Source organism: Erinaceus europaeus, chromosome 2, assembly GCF_950295315.1.
Source record: "Erinaceus europaeus chromosome 2, mEriEur2.1, whole genome shotgun sequence".
NCBI classification, from domain to species: Eukaryota; Metazoa; Chordata; class Mammalia; order Eulipotyphla; family Erinaceidae; genus Erinaceus; species Erinaceus europaeus.
Window position 1 is genome coordinate 107,586,297 of NC_080163.1, and position 16,053 is coordinate 107,602,349.

A 16,053-nucleotide genomic window follows, 5' to 3' on the forward strand; every position below is an offset into this window, starting at 1 on the left:
CATAAAACCAAATCTCTCCAAGTTCATAGTCGAGGAAAATGCCAATGGTCTCTCTCCTTGAGACTGAGTTGACATGAGTCCCAATGGGCTGCTGGATTTGCCAGCAGCCATTGGTTGGGGTCTGTGGCATCAGCACCTGCTTGGAGAAAGTCTCGTTGCAGACACCTAAGGAGAACCTGCCTGTGCCTGTGATTTCTACCACCCAGAAATGCCTGCCAGCTTCAAAGCCCTCAGAGCTCAGGACAGCTGGGTTGTTGTTTTCGATGGGTTAGGTTGTTTTCGCTGGGCTGGCTTCACGGGCACAGGCGGGTAACAGACGACCAGTGACTCATGGCTGGGTTGTAGGCAGTATCTCTTTATTCATGCAGGACGCAGCACAATCTAAGACGAGCTAAGCTAAACTCAAGGTACAGTACTCTAAAACTCACAATGTTGTCTTTATATATACGTCCCAAGTAGGGTGGAAACAGGATGTGACATAGAGAGGGTGGAGAGAAAAGTGACTGGTGAAAATCAGGGTGTGATAAAGAAGGGATCAGGGTGTGACAAGGAGGGGGGGTGGAGCAAAAACATATCATGAAACAGTGGGGATTGAACCAATGCCCTGGAGGGAGGTGCTTGTTAACAGCGGTTATGTAAATAGAATGAAGTGGTTATGTAAATAGAATAGTGTTAAGCAGGGGGGATTTAAACCAAATGAAACAGAAGGGGTCTCATGCATACCAACACTGGGTGAGAAGTAAATGCCCTGGGGCTGGGAGCAGGGGTGGAGACCATTAAAACACCACCAAACAGAATCTTCTTCCTATCTTCACTGATGATGAGATTGTGCTAGCAGTCTCGGGGTCTAGTGTCAAATCCACCTGAAACTTGCTGACATCATGCAGACCAAGGTAATGTGAGGGCAACTTGGGGATCTCCTCCTTGCACGTGCAGTATAAGATATCTGGGACCTCCTGCTCTTTATACTTTATCAGTTGTTGCTGGAGTCCTCTGAGCCTCATCAGGAAGTCCAGGTCTGTCTGCACAGACGTGTCTTTGAGATCCCTCAGCAGAGTCTTCACTGAGGAGCCTACCGCTGACAGCTGATCTCTGTTCTCAGTGATCTTTTGGGTAACACTTCTTATTTCTCCTAGTAGTGAACTCTCAAGGGCTTGCTTATTCTCTCTCAGGAATCTTTTATAATTCTTGAACTCCCGTTGTATTAGAGTTCTTTGACTTTTGACCCTCTCTCTCAATTCACGTTTTTCTTTGTCTACCATATGCAACTCCTTCTGAATATATTCTTGTTGCTTCTTCAGGGTCTGCAGGTGGAATCTGAGTTTCTTCCTGTGCTGAGCAGCAGCCTCCTCAGTGGGAGTGACAGGGTGACCCTGCTGCTCACAGGACACCCTGCACTGGACACACACCAGCTGCAGGTCCTGCTCACAGAACAGGCTGAGCACCTGCTGGTGCTGCTCACACAGGGGCTGCTCCTGCTCCTGCTGCTGCTTCCTCTTGCTCCCTGAGCTGGGCAGCTGCTTCACCATGTCAGCCAGGGCGCTCAGCTGGCTGTTCTTCTGCAGCTCCCTGTGGGCACAGTGGTGCTGGCAGACAGGACAGGGGAGGGTGTCCAGCAGGTCCTGCCAGCACTGCTGGAAGCAGGAGGCACAGTAGTGGCACCCACAGTCCAGGGTCACCGGGTCTGTCAGCCAGTCCAGGCACACAGGGCAGCTGAACTCTGCCCTCAGCTCTTCCAGGAGGTCTTCCTGGGCCATAGTGCAGGGGGGCTCAATCCCAGGAAAATTCCTGAGCTAGGCTGGTGTTCAGGAGCAGGGACAGGGAGCAGGGACTCTCAGGCTTCACTCTGGCCTGAGAAGCTCCAGGAAGTTCTTGGGATCTTCAGAGGCTGGTTCTGCTCCTTTTTTGGTCTCTGCAGCAGCAACAATTCCTGTTGTTCTTCTTCCTTCTCAGTGTATCCCAATGACTGGAGAGGCAACTTTCTATGTGATCTTCCTTAAAGAAAACAATATGGGAAAATAAATAGATCATATATATATTAATGACCTTTTTTTTCCAGACACTTTTACAATTTCTTTTATCTTTTTAAGCAAAAAAAAAAAAAAAAAAAAAAAAGAAAGAAAGAATGAAAGAGAAGGGAGAAAGTGGTAAGAAAGTCCTAGGTTCAATAACCTGCACCACCAATAGCCATAGCTGAGCGGAGGGCCACAGAAAGTCTTTGTAAAAATAAAAAATAAATAAAAAAGGAAAAGAGAGAAATGGGTGGTCTGGGAGGTGGTGCAGTGGATGAAGCATTGGATTCTTACCATGAGGTTTTGAGTTCAATCCCCGGCAGCGCATGCACCAGAGTAATGTCTGGTTCTTTCTCTCTCTCCCCAAATATTTATCATGAATAAATAAATTTTAGACAATCTTTAAAAAAACTAAATAGAAGAGTGAGAGAAATAAAGAAATTGAGAAAGAAAAAAGGAAGATAGATAGAAAATAAAGTGACTTTTCTTGGTATGGGTGAGATTTCTGATACTTTTCACAGTAAATGACTGTTTTGTTCATGAAGAGACTCCACACTGTAATAAGGACAAGAGGCTCTGGCCAAACAAACAAACAAAAATATCTACAACAGAATTTCATGGGAACGTTAACATCTGATGATAAGAAGAACTCCAAATGTGAGAATACCTATTAGAATGTAGCATAGCTGCCAGAGAGTTTCCTTTGGAGACAAGAAACAAAGTTTCATCTCTTATTTCCTGTGTGGGAAAATGATGGTGATTCAAACTACAATTAAGAGTAATCTTGGGTGGGGGTAGATAACCTAAGAGGTGACACAGTTGTGCAGGTATCTGTCTTTCTCCAACCCTCTCTATCTCCCTTGACCTCTCAATTTCTCCCTGTCCTGTGAAATCAAATAAAAGACACATGGGCCCGATGGTACTGCACAAGCTTTAGTATAAATGGTGCGAAGTGGAAAGGACCAGCAGAAGGATCCTGATTGGATTATCTGGCTTTGTACCTGCAGGGGGTGACTTCACAGGCTGTGAAGCATGTCTGCAGGTGTCTCTCTTTCTCTGCTTGTCCTCTCTGGATAATTTTTCTCTGTTCTTCCCAACAACAAAAGGGGAACGAAATGGAAAAAATGACCCCTAGGTGCAGTGCATTCATAGTGCAGGCACTAGGCCATAGCAATAACTCCACAGGATAAATTAATAAAAATAAAGATAATAAGATTTATTGACTATTTTATTTTTAGTTTTTAGTCGAGCAGCCCCTATGTGAGCAGCACCAGCAGGTGCTCAGCCTGTTCTGTGAGCAGGACCTGCAGCTGGTGTGTGTCCAGTGCAGGGTGTCCAGACTCAAACTGACCCTGCACATGAAGCTTCTATAGAAATAGAAAACCCTGAAAACCCCCTGCAACTAGCACAAAAAACAGCTTCCCTTATAAAATTAATAATAAAAAAAACAAAAAACGAGAGCATTTACAATTAATTAAAGAACTGTGGGCTCTTGATTTGGCATTATCTTAAAACTAGCAAGCCAAAAAAAAAAAAAAAAATCCAGGTTTTTCCCTCTGGCTTCCCCCAGAGCTCTCAGAAAGAGAGTTCTGAGGGAGATCTTATCTGGCTAGCAAGCTATTTAGAGAAAGAATGAAATCAATCAAACAAGACATTGTCTTTAACTTAAAAGCTATTAATTAGAGAACCAGTACACACTTTTGATAAAAATTTAATGATTTGTTTCTTTAAAACTGTAAAATGTACCTTAGCCTAGAAAAAGAACTTTCAAAGATTTTTCTCCGCTCTTCTCCGTGCGTGGTGGTAAACTAAGCCCACCTGTCCCACCCGCACAGCCAATCACGGCACAGAGCCCCTGCTCCACAGATTGGCAAACACTTCAGTCAATCATTCTTAGCCACAAACGCCCCTCCTGGGAGGCTGTGAGTTAGAAATCTAAAAGCTGCTTTTCAAAGGGAAAATTTTTCTTTTCACCAAGAATGTATATTTTAAGTCTATGCTAACCTTGTTTTCATTAATGTGTGTTAACCCCTAAGTAACTAAAGGTTGTTTTAAGTTTTAAATAAGATTTAGTTAAGCTAAATGTGATTTTAAAGATCCCGACTCATAGAGTTGGCACACCTTTACCAGAGTAAACTATAGGGCAGTTTCGTCCTTCTGATAGCTAATATCAGCATCAATTCATTAGTTAAAAGATTTTCTGAGATATCTAGGCATGGTAAAATGCCTCTCCAGTCTCTTTCACTCTTGTAAAAATTCTAAATATTACCAGCACCCCAATACCAACTGCCACTGTTTGTTAATTTGTTAATTCCATGTTTGAACTGGCTTTCTAATAACCCAGTCAGTGTAGAGCAGTGGCCTTGCCAAGAAAAAAAGGGTTAAACATGATACTCCTGGCCTGATAAAAAGTTTTTACTCAACAGATGTGATTCAACAAAATTATTTAGTGTAAAATGATCATCTAAAAGAAATATTAACAGTAAAAATTTATTTTAAACATTTCAGCTATAAGGTTTATTTTAGCTTTTTAAGTTACCTATCCAAATCAAAGTGAAATATCAATTAAGTTGTGTACCCACCCTTGTTCATAGCTGCCCTAAGGGTGTGATAGCTTTGTGATAAACAAAGATCCTAACAAACAAAGTTTAACATTTTACTTAAAATTGTTTAAGACTGACTTGGGTTAGTAAAAGATAACACAATGGTTATGTTAATTATTTACATGCCAGAGGCTTTTGCTCTGGTTTTCCTCTTTATATCTTTCTGCTTTTAAAAATTATCTGTTTTTTTTAAGATGTTGTCAGAGATTTATTCTTGGCAAATGGTGTTTTGGTCTGATAGAAGATTTGTTTTGGCAAATCCTGATTTAACAAAATTATTATTTTGAACATTTAAACTATGAAGTTTTATTTTAGCCTTTTAAGTTGCCATATTAGAGTTCTAAAGAGCAAAATCTATTAAGAGTTTTATATCTATGCTTACTCATGATAGCCTTGTGATGAGTAAAGATCTTAGTAAACTAAAGGTATTATAGTATGCTTAAACTGTCTAATCAGTTTAAAATAATGCTAAAAAATGGTAAACATTTTACCATGTCAACACATTAGGTATTGACTTTCTATAACATATTGGTATATTCTAATAAAGAGCCTTCTAAAATCATATAAAAAACCTCAAGCCAATTCTAACCATTAGATCATCAGTTAAGTTGGTACAAGTTCTCTCCCTAAGTAAATAATTATAGGTACATCTGCACATGAAGAACTGACTGCTCATATGGTAAGATTTAAAACTAAACATTTTTAATTTTTTTATTTATGGGTGTGTGATGACTCCTAAAGTCACTCATATCCTAAAATTTCTCTCATTTTTTTACAAGTCTCTTAAAATTGTAATGCTTGACCTGCCATAGTGAGAGCACTTTACTGGCTCCTACATTGTTTAATTAAGATCCTGCTATTCAGACTTTTAAGATTAATCTCCATTGATAAAGGCCAATGCTCTCTGGCAGATTGATGTAATTCACCTGCCCATGTTTAGTAAACAAAAACATTTTTTTTCTCAGTTGATATTTTTTCCAAATTTATGTGGGCTACAGCTCAAACAAGAAAAACTAAAACTCTTAAGGTCAATTAATAAAAAAAAAAAAAGGAGAATGCACCCCCGCAGTATTCAGTTGGCTAAAGTGTCAATGAAGTAACTATACTAAACCTTCTTAATATTTACAAAAATTCGAATTGTCCATTTATTATATCTCATTGACAAAGCCACCCACTTTTCCAGTCACAGAGACATATTCTTTTTCTCTTTTTCAACACTGGATGTCCATGTTTGTTTTCCTTTTATTATGGTGGATGACATTATTGCTCTTACAAAATCCACAGAGTCCCTGTTGGCAAGTCCTTACCACAAAGGACGCCATGGCAGTATATACTCCAGCTAACTGCACCAGCCTATCCAAGTCTTCTCTTTTTGCTGACCTACCACTGATGACTTCATCTTTGCATGTTTATTGACTGCTCACTTTTCTCAAAATATTCCTCATGTTCAAGGAACCTCACCTAATGTGTATGCACCTCCTCTGTGTTGTGGTACAACACCATCCTATATTTTCATGTCAATTCTTCTCTACCTGGTCCTTGCCTCCTAGTTTTGCTTGTTCCACAGCTGACCCTCTATGAAGAAGAAAATTTTCACCACCAGAGGACCAGATGTGCTGTGTTTCTTCCCCTGGACATAACATCCACTGACTGCTTCCCTTAGACTTGGTGGTGGCACGTCAGGACACTCTATATATTCCTCCCATGAATTTTCTGACAAATTACAACAGGTTATAGACTCCAACACAAATAGTCTTGAGTCACTACAGAGCCCCTTATGGGACCCTTATTAGTCTTTTGTTGGTATGCATGAGACCCCTTCTGTTTCATTGGTTTAATAACCCCTGCTTAACACTGTATTCTATTTACATAACCACTGTATTCTATTTACATAACCACTACAGGGCATTGGTTCAATCCCCACTGGTTCATGATATGTTTTTGCTCCGCCCCCTCTCCTTGTCTCACACTGATTCTCACCAGTCACTTTTCTCTCCACCCTCTCTGTGTCGCATCCTGTTCCCACCCTACTGGGCTAGTATATTTATAAGGACAAGATTGTTGTTTGTAGTTGTTAGTTTAGCTTAGCTCAGCTTAGATTGTGCTGCGTCCTGCATGAATAAAGAGATACTGCCTACAGCTCAACCATGAGTCCCTGGTCGTCTGTTACCCGCCTGTGAAGCCAGCCTGGCGAAAACAACATAGCCTGGTGAAAACAACAGTCTTTTGTTAATGATTACCTTAGGACCCTTTATTTTTAATAAGATTACTGATTTTATAAAGTGGCAGATTGACTTTTTGGCATCAAAACCTTTGCAAATACATTATCGCAGAGTTGATTTGGCTGACAGAGGCCTGGCTGAACCTGAGGGTGACAGACCTCCTTTTCGGATGGCATAAAACTCAGAATTATGCATCAAGACATCCAACCTTGGCAGGGCAAGGACACCAGTAAGGGGTGCAAGGCAAAGCACTGCAGGGGGAGGACCTTATAGTCCGCCTCTGAGTGCCCCGTGAAGCAAACCTGATTTGCATGGAGGTTGGTGTCAACAACAAAAATTGTTTCCGTGGATACTGTGGCTCTCCATCCCCTCCCCAAAAAGACACTGAGAGCCTTATAAGATGCGGGAAGATTGGTTTTGCACTCACCCCACGGGAGGAATCGGGTCAATACTTCGCCCCTCTGGTTATGCCCACCAAACCTGCTGTTAAGGTCTCCGCCCCTCACCCCCGATTTCCTGCCTCAAGTTAAATTATAGCGAAGGGATGAGATGCCAGGAACCATTTCTCTGCTTGAAAAGCTTTGAAACAATGGAAGCCCTAGAGACAAGTTTTATTTCCCCTCAGGTAAACCATTTATCAGTAATCAAGTGAGACAACACACATTTGTGCTTCCTGAGTCTACCCAATACTTTTATAATCCTCACTGTGATTATTGTTATGCCTGGATTTTTGGTCCTGTTCCCACAGAGAGGAGGCCAGAGTCACATGGAAAAACAAGAGCCTTTATTGAAACAAGCTTTAGTGTGGGCTACAAGCACTTTCTCAATACTGGCTTGTGAACCCCGAAGAGACATGAACAGATTCTTTTTATACACATCAGGAGGGGGAACTTGGGGGGGGGTGTCACTTAAGGTTCAGACCTGTTTGTCAGGGAACTTTTGACCACAGTCCCTGACCAGTCCTGCAGTTTTTCTTGGTTAAGAAAATTGTGGGTTTGGGGGCTATCATGACCTCCGCCTAAACAACAACTGCTGATAAGTAAAACATTGAGACTGTTTTTTCAAGGATAAAATGCAGCTGCACTGCAGCTGTTGGATTATGAGGTTTTTCTTGGAAACCCAGAGTTAAGGTCCAGATGGCTGCCTTAGACAATATGGAGTATCAGTGGCCCTCACAGTAAGGACCAGCCTAAGAATGCCGGTTTGAGCCTCCAGCTCCCCACCTGCAGGGGAGTCTCTTCACAAGTGGTGAAGCATGTCTGCAGTTGTCTGTCTTTCTCTTCCCCTCCTCTCTCCATTTCTTTCTGTCCTATCCAACAACGACTACATCAATAACAACAGTAATAATTACTACAACAAGAAAACAAAAAGGGCAACAAAAAGGAATAAATAAGAAAATAAATAAATATAAAAAAAAACATTGCAGCAAGACAAGAAAAGGGAAATGACAGCAAGCCTAGTGGCGTGGAGCCAGGAGCCTTTAAGCTCAGTGAGCAGTGTTCAGATACATGTACATGTTCATGTTTCAGGGGGGAGCAGCATGGCGGGAAAAGGTGTAGCACAGGAGAAACAGCAGGAGCAGAGAGCTATTTCAGGGGCCAGTGAGGGTGCATCTGGCTAAGTGCACATATGACAATGGTCAGAGACTAGGTCAACCCCTGTCCCCCACGTGTGGGGGATAGCTTTGAAAGTAGTGAAACAGTGCTGCAGGTGTCTCTCTTTCTCTCTGTTGCCCCCTGCCCTCTCAACTTATTGCTGTCTCAATCCAAAAAAATAAAATATATTAAAAAATCCGTATTTATAAAAAGAGATCTATTTAAATCACTAATTTAAACAGGCTCCTTTTAAATGTTTTATTTATTAATTAATGATAAACAGAACAGGAGAGAAAGAGAGAGAAAGAAAGAAAGAAAGAAAGAAAGAAAGAAAGAATACATCACTCAGGTACATGTGCTGCTGGGCATTGAACTCTGGACCTCATGCTTGAGTGTCCAGTGCTTTATCCACTGTGCCATCTTCCAGACCTCTATTGAAATACCTTCCTCTATACCCACAATTCCTTGTGGTTTTTCATAAGTCTGTCCTCTGCTCCTCAGGCGAAACTAAGTTATGTGATAATTATGTCCATGTTCCAACAAGGAAGAGGAAGATGACACAGAATATTGGCAGAGTGCTCATATCCAAGCAGTTCATAAGCGCCTTTGACAAATTAAGCTACCAGATCAGGCCAGTTGTTAAGGTTCCATGAACTCTCTTCAATTCAAGCTGCTCACTCATTACAAATGGGGACCACGGTCTTCTACACCTACTTTGCTCCTTAAGTGAGGCCCTGCGGGGTCAGGAGCACTACGTGGTGGGCATGCCAGCAACTCTCATGTGGGATGCTGTGAGTTCCAAGTACAAACACCAGGACCCCCTCTCCCAACATAGACATGACTGGTGAAGAGCATTCTTTAAATTCAACACTGCTGGTTTCTTTCCTTTAGTCTTTGATTTATTTATTGTTGGATAGAGACTGAGAGAACTTAAGGGGGTGGGTACAGAGGGAAAGACAGAGAGACACCTGCAGAACTGCTTCAGCACTCCTGAAGCTTTCCCACTGCAGGTGAAGAACAGGGTCTTGAACACAGGTCCCTGTGTACTCTTATGTGTGTTTTAACTAGATGTGCCACCACATGACCCCAATGACCCTGGTTTCTTGTCAATAATTGGCTTGCATATTTAATATTCTTCGGAAGTTATATAGAGATGTCCTGAAGGCTATTCATGTGAGGTGCTTTCTGTGATAAACCCACTAGAGGGCGGCATAGCACCACAATCAAATTGTATGCACGCCTTCCCTCTAAATGCTCAGACTCCGGTTCTTCCTCATTTAAAAAAATTTTTTTTTTAATATTTATTTTATTTATTTATTCCCTTTTGTTGCCCTTGTTGTTTTATTGTTGTAGTTATTATTGTTGTTGTCGTTGTTGGATAGGACAGAGAGAAATGGAGAGAGGAGGGGAAGAAAGAGAGGAGGAGAGAAAGATAGACACCTGCAGACCTGCTTTACCGCCTGTGAAGCGACTCCCCTGCAGGTGGGGAGCCGGGGTTCGAACCGGGATCCTTATGCCAGTCCTTGTGCTTTGCGCCACCTGCGCTTAACCCGCTGCGCTACAGCCCGACTCCCATTTTTTTAAATTTTTTTATTTTGGATGATCTGAGGGAATAATATTTATTTACTTATTTATTTTCATTTTTTATTATATTTATTTATTTGTTGGATAGAGACAGTCAGACATTTAGAGGAAAGGGGTGCTAGAGAGAGAGAGAGACAGAGAGACCCTGGCAGCACTGCTTCACCACTTGGAAAGCATTCTCCTGTAGGTGGGGACCGGGGTCTTGGATCCTTGTCCTTGTTCACAGCAACATGTGCGCTCAACCTGGATGGAGCACCACCACTGGGCCCCCAATATTTATTTTTTTCAAGGCAGAAAGAGAGGGATATGTAGAGGGAGAACCAGAGCAACCCTGCAGCGCCTGCAATGCCAGGAACAGTCCTTCTAGACCTCATGCTTGAAGAGTCCAGTGAGCCATCCACTGTACCATCTCCTGGGCAGTTTGGATTCACCACATTCTACATACTTATTGCTACGAAGAAAATATATCTGTGGCTCTAAGTGTCACCGCTCTGAGGGTTACAACTCAAGAGGGGTAGCTCTGTGTGTGAAAACTCCAAGTGTAGCCCATCTGAAGAAGGAGGCCTGGGAGATATTCTATTACAGCGGAGGCGGAATCTAGGGGACTCCTGCCAAGCACACCAGATCTCTTCTTCATTTTTCAATGAAATATCCGGCAAGGTGACTTTGACGATTTTAATATGTTCCTGAGTTTCCAGTGCCAGAGGCTGACAGACCCAACAGTAGAGCACAGGGTTTGCATTGCTGCATCTGTGGGTTTCATCCCACCCCATAGATAGTGTTGTGTTGTCCTGCAAAGCAGAGCAGTGACCAAATGAATCATTTCATGGGCAAGATAAAATGTCTTAACTAAGTATTTTTATTTATTTATTTATTTTTCTTTAGTATTTCTGATTTAGTACAAATTTGTTGTTAGAGTCATTCCTTGAACATTTCTTCTGAAGTTAAATGTTTTATTTTTGCTGCACACACATGACTATTAATTATTGTATACAACGAACTTCTTAAAAACCCCCAGAATCTCTATAATGTATATAGATGTTGAGTTATTCTAAAGGATAAAGATAATTTGTATATATATGTTGGGCAGTACACCAGCTTCCTCCTTCTTATCCCTGAGGTCTATTTACATAACCAGTTACCTAGGAACCGCCCTGGTTTAATCCCCACTGGTTCCTGATGTCTTTTTGCTCTGCTCCCTCTGCTAGTCACCCTGATTTCCACCAGTCTCTTTTCGCTCCACCCTCTATACGTCATATGCTGTTTCCACCCTATTTGGCGAGCTCTTCTGTTTTAAGACACTTGGGATTGCCTTCCGGCTCCCAGAGTTCCAGAGTCTATCTCCTGAGATGCTAGCTTGATGCTTGCTCAGCATGAGTTCCTGATCCCTCTCCCAAGAAAGCAGCCTAGGATGGCTCCAGTTGAGTTCTTTCCAACACAGAGAGCACTTGCTCAGGAAGAAGCACCCTCAGGCTCTCCCAGCATATATATATATATTTTTTTTTTTTTTTTCTATTCAACAATGATGACATCAATAACAACAACAGCAATGAAACAACAACAAAACAACAAGAACAACAGAAGGGATAAATAAATATAAAAAAATTAGATACTTTTAAAAATGTTAAAGAGAGAGAATATGGCCCCAGGAGCAGTGCATTCCATGGTGATCCTGGGTCCATACTACCAGAGGGATAGAGAATAGGAAAACTTTCAGTGGAGGTGGGGGGATGGGCTACAGAACGCTGGTGGTGGGAATTGTACCCCTCTTATCCTATGGTCTTGTTGACATTTTTATTTTATAAATAAAAAATAAATCTCAATTTATTTGGAAAGGAACACAAAGCACAGACAAAACAACTTCAGGGATAAATACCAAGTTAAAGAAATTCCAGTGATCTGGGAGGTGGTGCAGTGGATAAAGTGTTGTTCTCTCAAGCATGAGGCCTTGAGTTCCATACCGGGCAGCTCATGTACCAGAGTGATGTCTGGTACTTTCTCTCCCCCCCCCAACCCTCTCAAAAATAAATAACTTAATAATTAAATAGAATACTAAAAAAGAAATTCAAGATACTATATATAATAAGAAGGACAAGAAAACAGGGGTCTGGGTAGTAGTGCACCCAGCTAAGCACACTTAATACTAAATGCAAGGACCAGGGTTCAAGCCAACCCTCTCTCCTCACCTGCAGGGGAGACACTTCATAAGTGGCAAAATAGGTCTTCAGGTGTCTATGTTTCTCAATTAACCCCCATTAAGAAAAAAGAACACACATTCCTTTTGAATATATTGTGGGGCCAAGAAATCTACACTTTCCCTTTGTCTTGTCACTCTCTATGGGCATTCAGACCACAGAAGGACTACTGACTTCCACACATAAAACCACATATTAGGGAAATGTAATAATGTACCTTCATAACAAACAAACTCCCATGAATCTCTAGTTCCACAATAAGCAATTATTAAAATGTGTGTAGGGGCGAGGAGGGGAAAGTATAGTAAAAAGGATGCAGAGTGGATAAATTTGACTGCTGAACTTTGAGTCATTCTACATGAGGTAATTCAGGAGATTTCTCTAAGAAAGGATCTGAAAGCAGATTATGCTCGGGGGCTGGGAGGTGGGCCACATGCTACAATATGCAAGGACTGTGAGAAAGGACCTGGCTCCAGCACCCAGTCCCTACCTGCTTTGCAAGAGATGAAGCAGTGTTGCAGGTGTCTCTCTCCCTCACTTTTCATTTCTTCTTTCTTTTCTTCCTTTCTTTCTCCTATTCCTCTTTGTTATATTTATCTCTTTATTCCTTTTGTTGCCCTTCTTATTTTATTGTTGTAGTTATTATTGTTAGTTATTGATGTTGTTGGTGTTGGATAGGATAGAGAGAAATGGAAAGAGGAGGGAAAGACAGAGAGGGGGAGGGAGCAGACCTGCTTTACCGCCTGTGAAGTGACTGTCCTGCAGATGCGGAACCGGGGGCTAGAACTGGGATCTTTATGCCGGTCCTTGCGCTTTGTGCCACGTGTGCTTAACCAGCTGAGCTACCATCCAGCTCCTCCTCTTTTTTTTTTTTTTATAGATTTTATTTATTTATTAGTGAGTAAGATAGGAGATGAGAAATAATAAAAATCAATTATGTAGAACTTTATTTATTTACTTATTATCATTATTTTTTCAACCAGATCACTCTTCAGCTCTGGATTATGGTGGTGGGGGCGGGGGGGATTAACATGGGATTTTGGAGTCTCAGGCATGAGAGTCTGTTTGCATAACCATTAATGCTATCTACCCTCTGCCCAAGAATGGAGAACTTTTTTACTGAGAAAAAAAAGAAAACATCATTAACTAAAGCTGAGGAGGGATCAGAAGAAGGAGCCGAGCCCCTCCTTGTCTGATGGGGCCTGTTTTGGGAGTGAATTTGTGACTTTGGGCCTCAGGCAGGCAAAGTTGATCACTGAAGAGATTACAGAGATCAACTTCAGGACAGAAAAGGAGGGAGGGAGGGGCAGCTGACATGCAGGGATAGGCCCCACCCTGCCTCAGTCTGTTTGTGCACCTTCAGAGCAACTCCTGCATCTCATCAAACTAGGAATAGAAAATGATGATACTGCTGTTCAGCATGCAATTGGTAATTCAGATACAGTTGCTCCTGGGACAGGAATCGATCTGGAGTTTGCGCAGATGTCCAGACTATGTCCCCAGAGGTTTCAGAATATGAAACATGTTATGTCACATCCCATAAAGGACCCTGCCGTGTAGCTACCTTTAGCAGAGATGGACAGTTAATAGCTACTGGGTCTGCTGATGCTTCCATCAAGATACTTGACACAGAAAGAATGTTGGCCAAAAGTGCCATGCCAGTAGAGGTCATGATGAATGAAACTGCACAACAGAATATGGAAAATCTCCCAGTGATACGCACTCTCTATGACCACGTGGATGAAGTCACATGTCTTGTCTTCCACCCAACAGAACAGATCCTAGCTTCTGATTCTAGAGATTATACCCTTAAGTTATTTGATTATTCCAAACCATCTGCAAAAAGAGCCTTCAAATATATTCAGGAAGCTGAAATGCTATTCTCCATCTTGTTTCATCCTTCTGGGGAATTCATACTTGTTGGAACTCAGCATCCTACACTTCGGCTTTATGATATCAACACATTTCAGAGTTTTGTCTCTTGCAATCCTCAAGATCAGCACATGGATGCCATTTGTTCTGTGAATTACAGCCCTAGCACCAATATGTATGTAACTGCTAGCAAGGATGGCTGTATCAAATTATGGGATGGTGTTTCAAATCGATGTATCACCACTTTTGAGAAAGCACATGATGGTGCAGAAGTTTGTTCTGCCATTTTTTCCAAAAATTCTAAGTACATCCTTTCAAGTGGAAAGGACTCCATCGCTAAGCTTTGGGAAATATCAACAAGATGAACACTGGTCAGATATACAGGAGCTGGTCTGAGCGGGCAGCAGGTGCACCAGACCCAGGCTGTATTCAATCACACTGAGCACTATGTGCTGCTGCCAGATGAAAGAACCATCAGCCTCTGCTGCTGGGACTCGAGGACAGCTGAGCGCCGAAACCTGCTCTCACTTGGTCACAGCAACATTGTGCGCTGCATTGTGCACTCACCCACCAGCCCTGGCTTTATGACATGTATTGATGACTTCGGGGCACGCTTTTGTTATCGGAAATCTACTGCAGACTAGAGCTGGGTTCCTTTCTTTAGGACCCTACCTCCTCTTCTTGCTATACCCCCTCACCAGCTTCAGTAGTAAGTCATTGTCCTGTTGTTTTTGACTGGCTATGTTGTTTTTGCTGGGCTGGCTTCACGGGCAGGTAACAGATGACCAGGGACTCATGGTTGAGCTGTAGGCAGTATCTCTTTATTCATGCAGGTCGAAACACAATCTAAGCCAAGCTAAGCTAAACTAAAGGTACCATAAAACTCACAATGCTGTCTTTATATATACTTGCCAAGTAGGGAGAAAAAGGATGTGACATAGAGAGGGTGGAGAGAAAAGTGACTGGTGAAAATCAGAGTGTGACAAGGAGAGGATCAGGGTGTGACAAGGAGAGGGGGTGGAGCAGGCGAGAATTCTATCACTGAACCACTAATGCCCTGGAGGGAGGGTGGTGCTTGTTAACAGTGGTTATGTAAATAGAATGAAGTGGTTATGTAAATAGAATAGTGTTAAGCAGGGGGGATTTAAACCAAATGAAACAGAAGGGGTCTCATGCATACCAACATTGTCCCATCTTTGGAAGTTGTGCTGCTACCCTTACATCCTTCCTGGATTTGAACAAAAGAATCCTTTTTTACCTTGATGTAGAATCCTGGTGGAAAAAGTTGGAACCGCAGGATCTCTGCAGTTATTCTGCATTCACTGATTATTACAGTGTGATTTTCATCTGTTTTGTAAATACAGGACTTGTCAATACTCTTGATCATTTGAAGAAGGATCAGGTATTAAAGTGCTTTCTGGATCCCAAGGGGATCTGTCATGAGACATTTCCATTTGTTTATTTTGTCAACTTCCTTGCCTATTCTACATCCTCTTTGCATAATTCCTTTCAAAATGTCGTTTTGACTGAGAAGTAGGCATGTAGCTCTGCTAATGAAGAGTTTAATTTGGTGTAAGACTTTACAAAGTGACATCATTCTGATAACAGATCTGCAACATTAGTGTTAATTTTTCCACCAATAGAAACTAGTGGCCAGTTTTTCCTAAAAATTAAGAGGAGATATTTTAACTATATCTCCCACATTCTTTTTTTCCTACGTAAACTAAATATCTGCAGCAAATGCACTTCTGATGAGATTATTACCATATGATAGAAGACATAATTGGAAATACATTGAAATCTAATCATAATTTGTTTCCACTATTACTCTCAGGTGTTACCTTTACAAATCTCTTGATCTCTTGATTGGTTCTTCTATAATTTTAAATCTTGTTTTTCAATTCCTTTCAATAAAAACAGTAACTAGGGGAGTTGGGCGGTAGCTCAGAGGATTAAGCGCACGTGGCTCC

The 16,053-nt window shown here is 41.7% G+C and overlaps 1 protein-coding gene and 1 pseudogene across 1 annotated transcript; one reads left to right on the plus strand and one right to left on the minus strand.

The window, feature by feature from the left end:
• Positions 1 to 776: 776 nt before the first annotated feature.
• LOC132532790 (putative tripartite motif-containing protein 61) lies at positions 777 to 1,757 on the minus strand. Its single transcript, XM_060171733.1, has one exon. The coding sequence runs from the start codon at positions 1,755 to 1,757 to the stop codon at positions 777 to 779; it is 981 nt and encodes a 326-aa protein (XP_060027716.1).
• Positions 1,758 to 12,644: 10,887 nt separating this feature from the next.
• On the plus strand, positions 12,645 to 14,727 carry LOC103123413 (cleavage stimulation factor subunit 1-like; annotated as a pseudogene).
• The last annotated feature ends 1,326 nt before the right edge of the window (positions 14,728 to 16,053 follow it).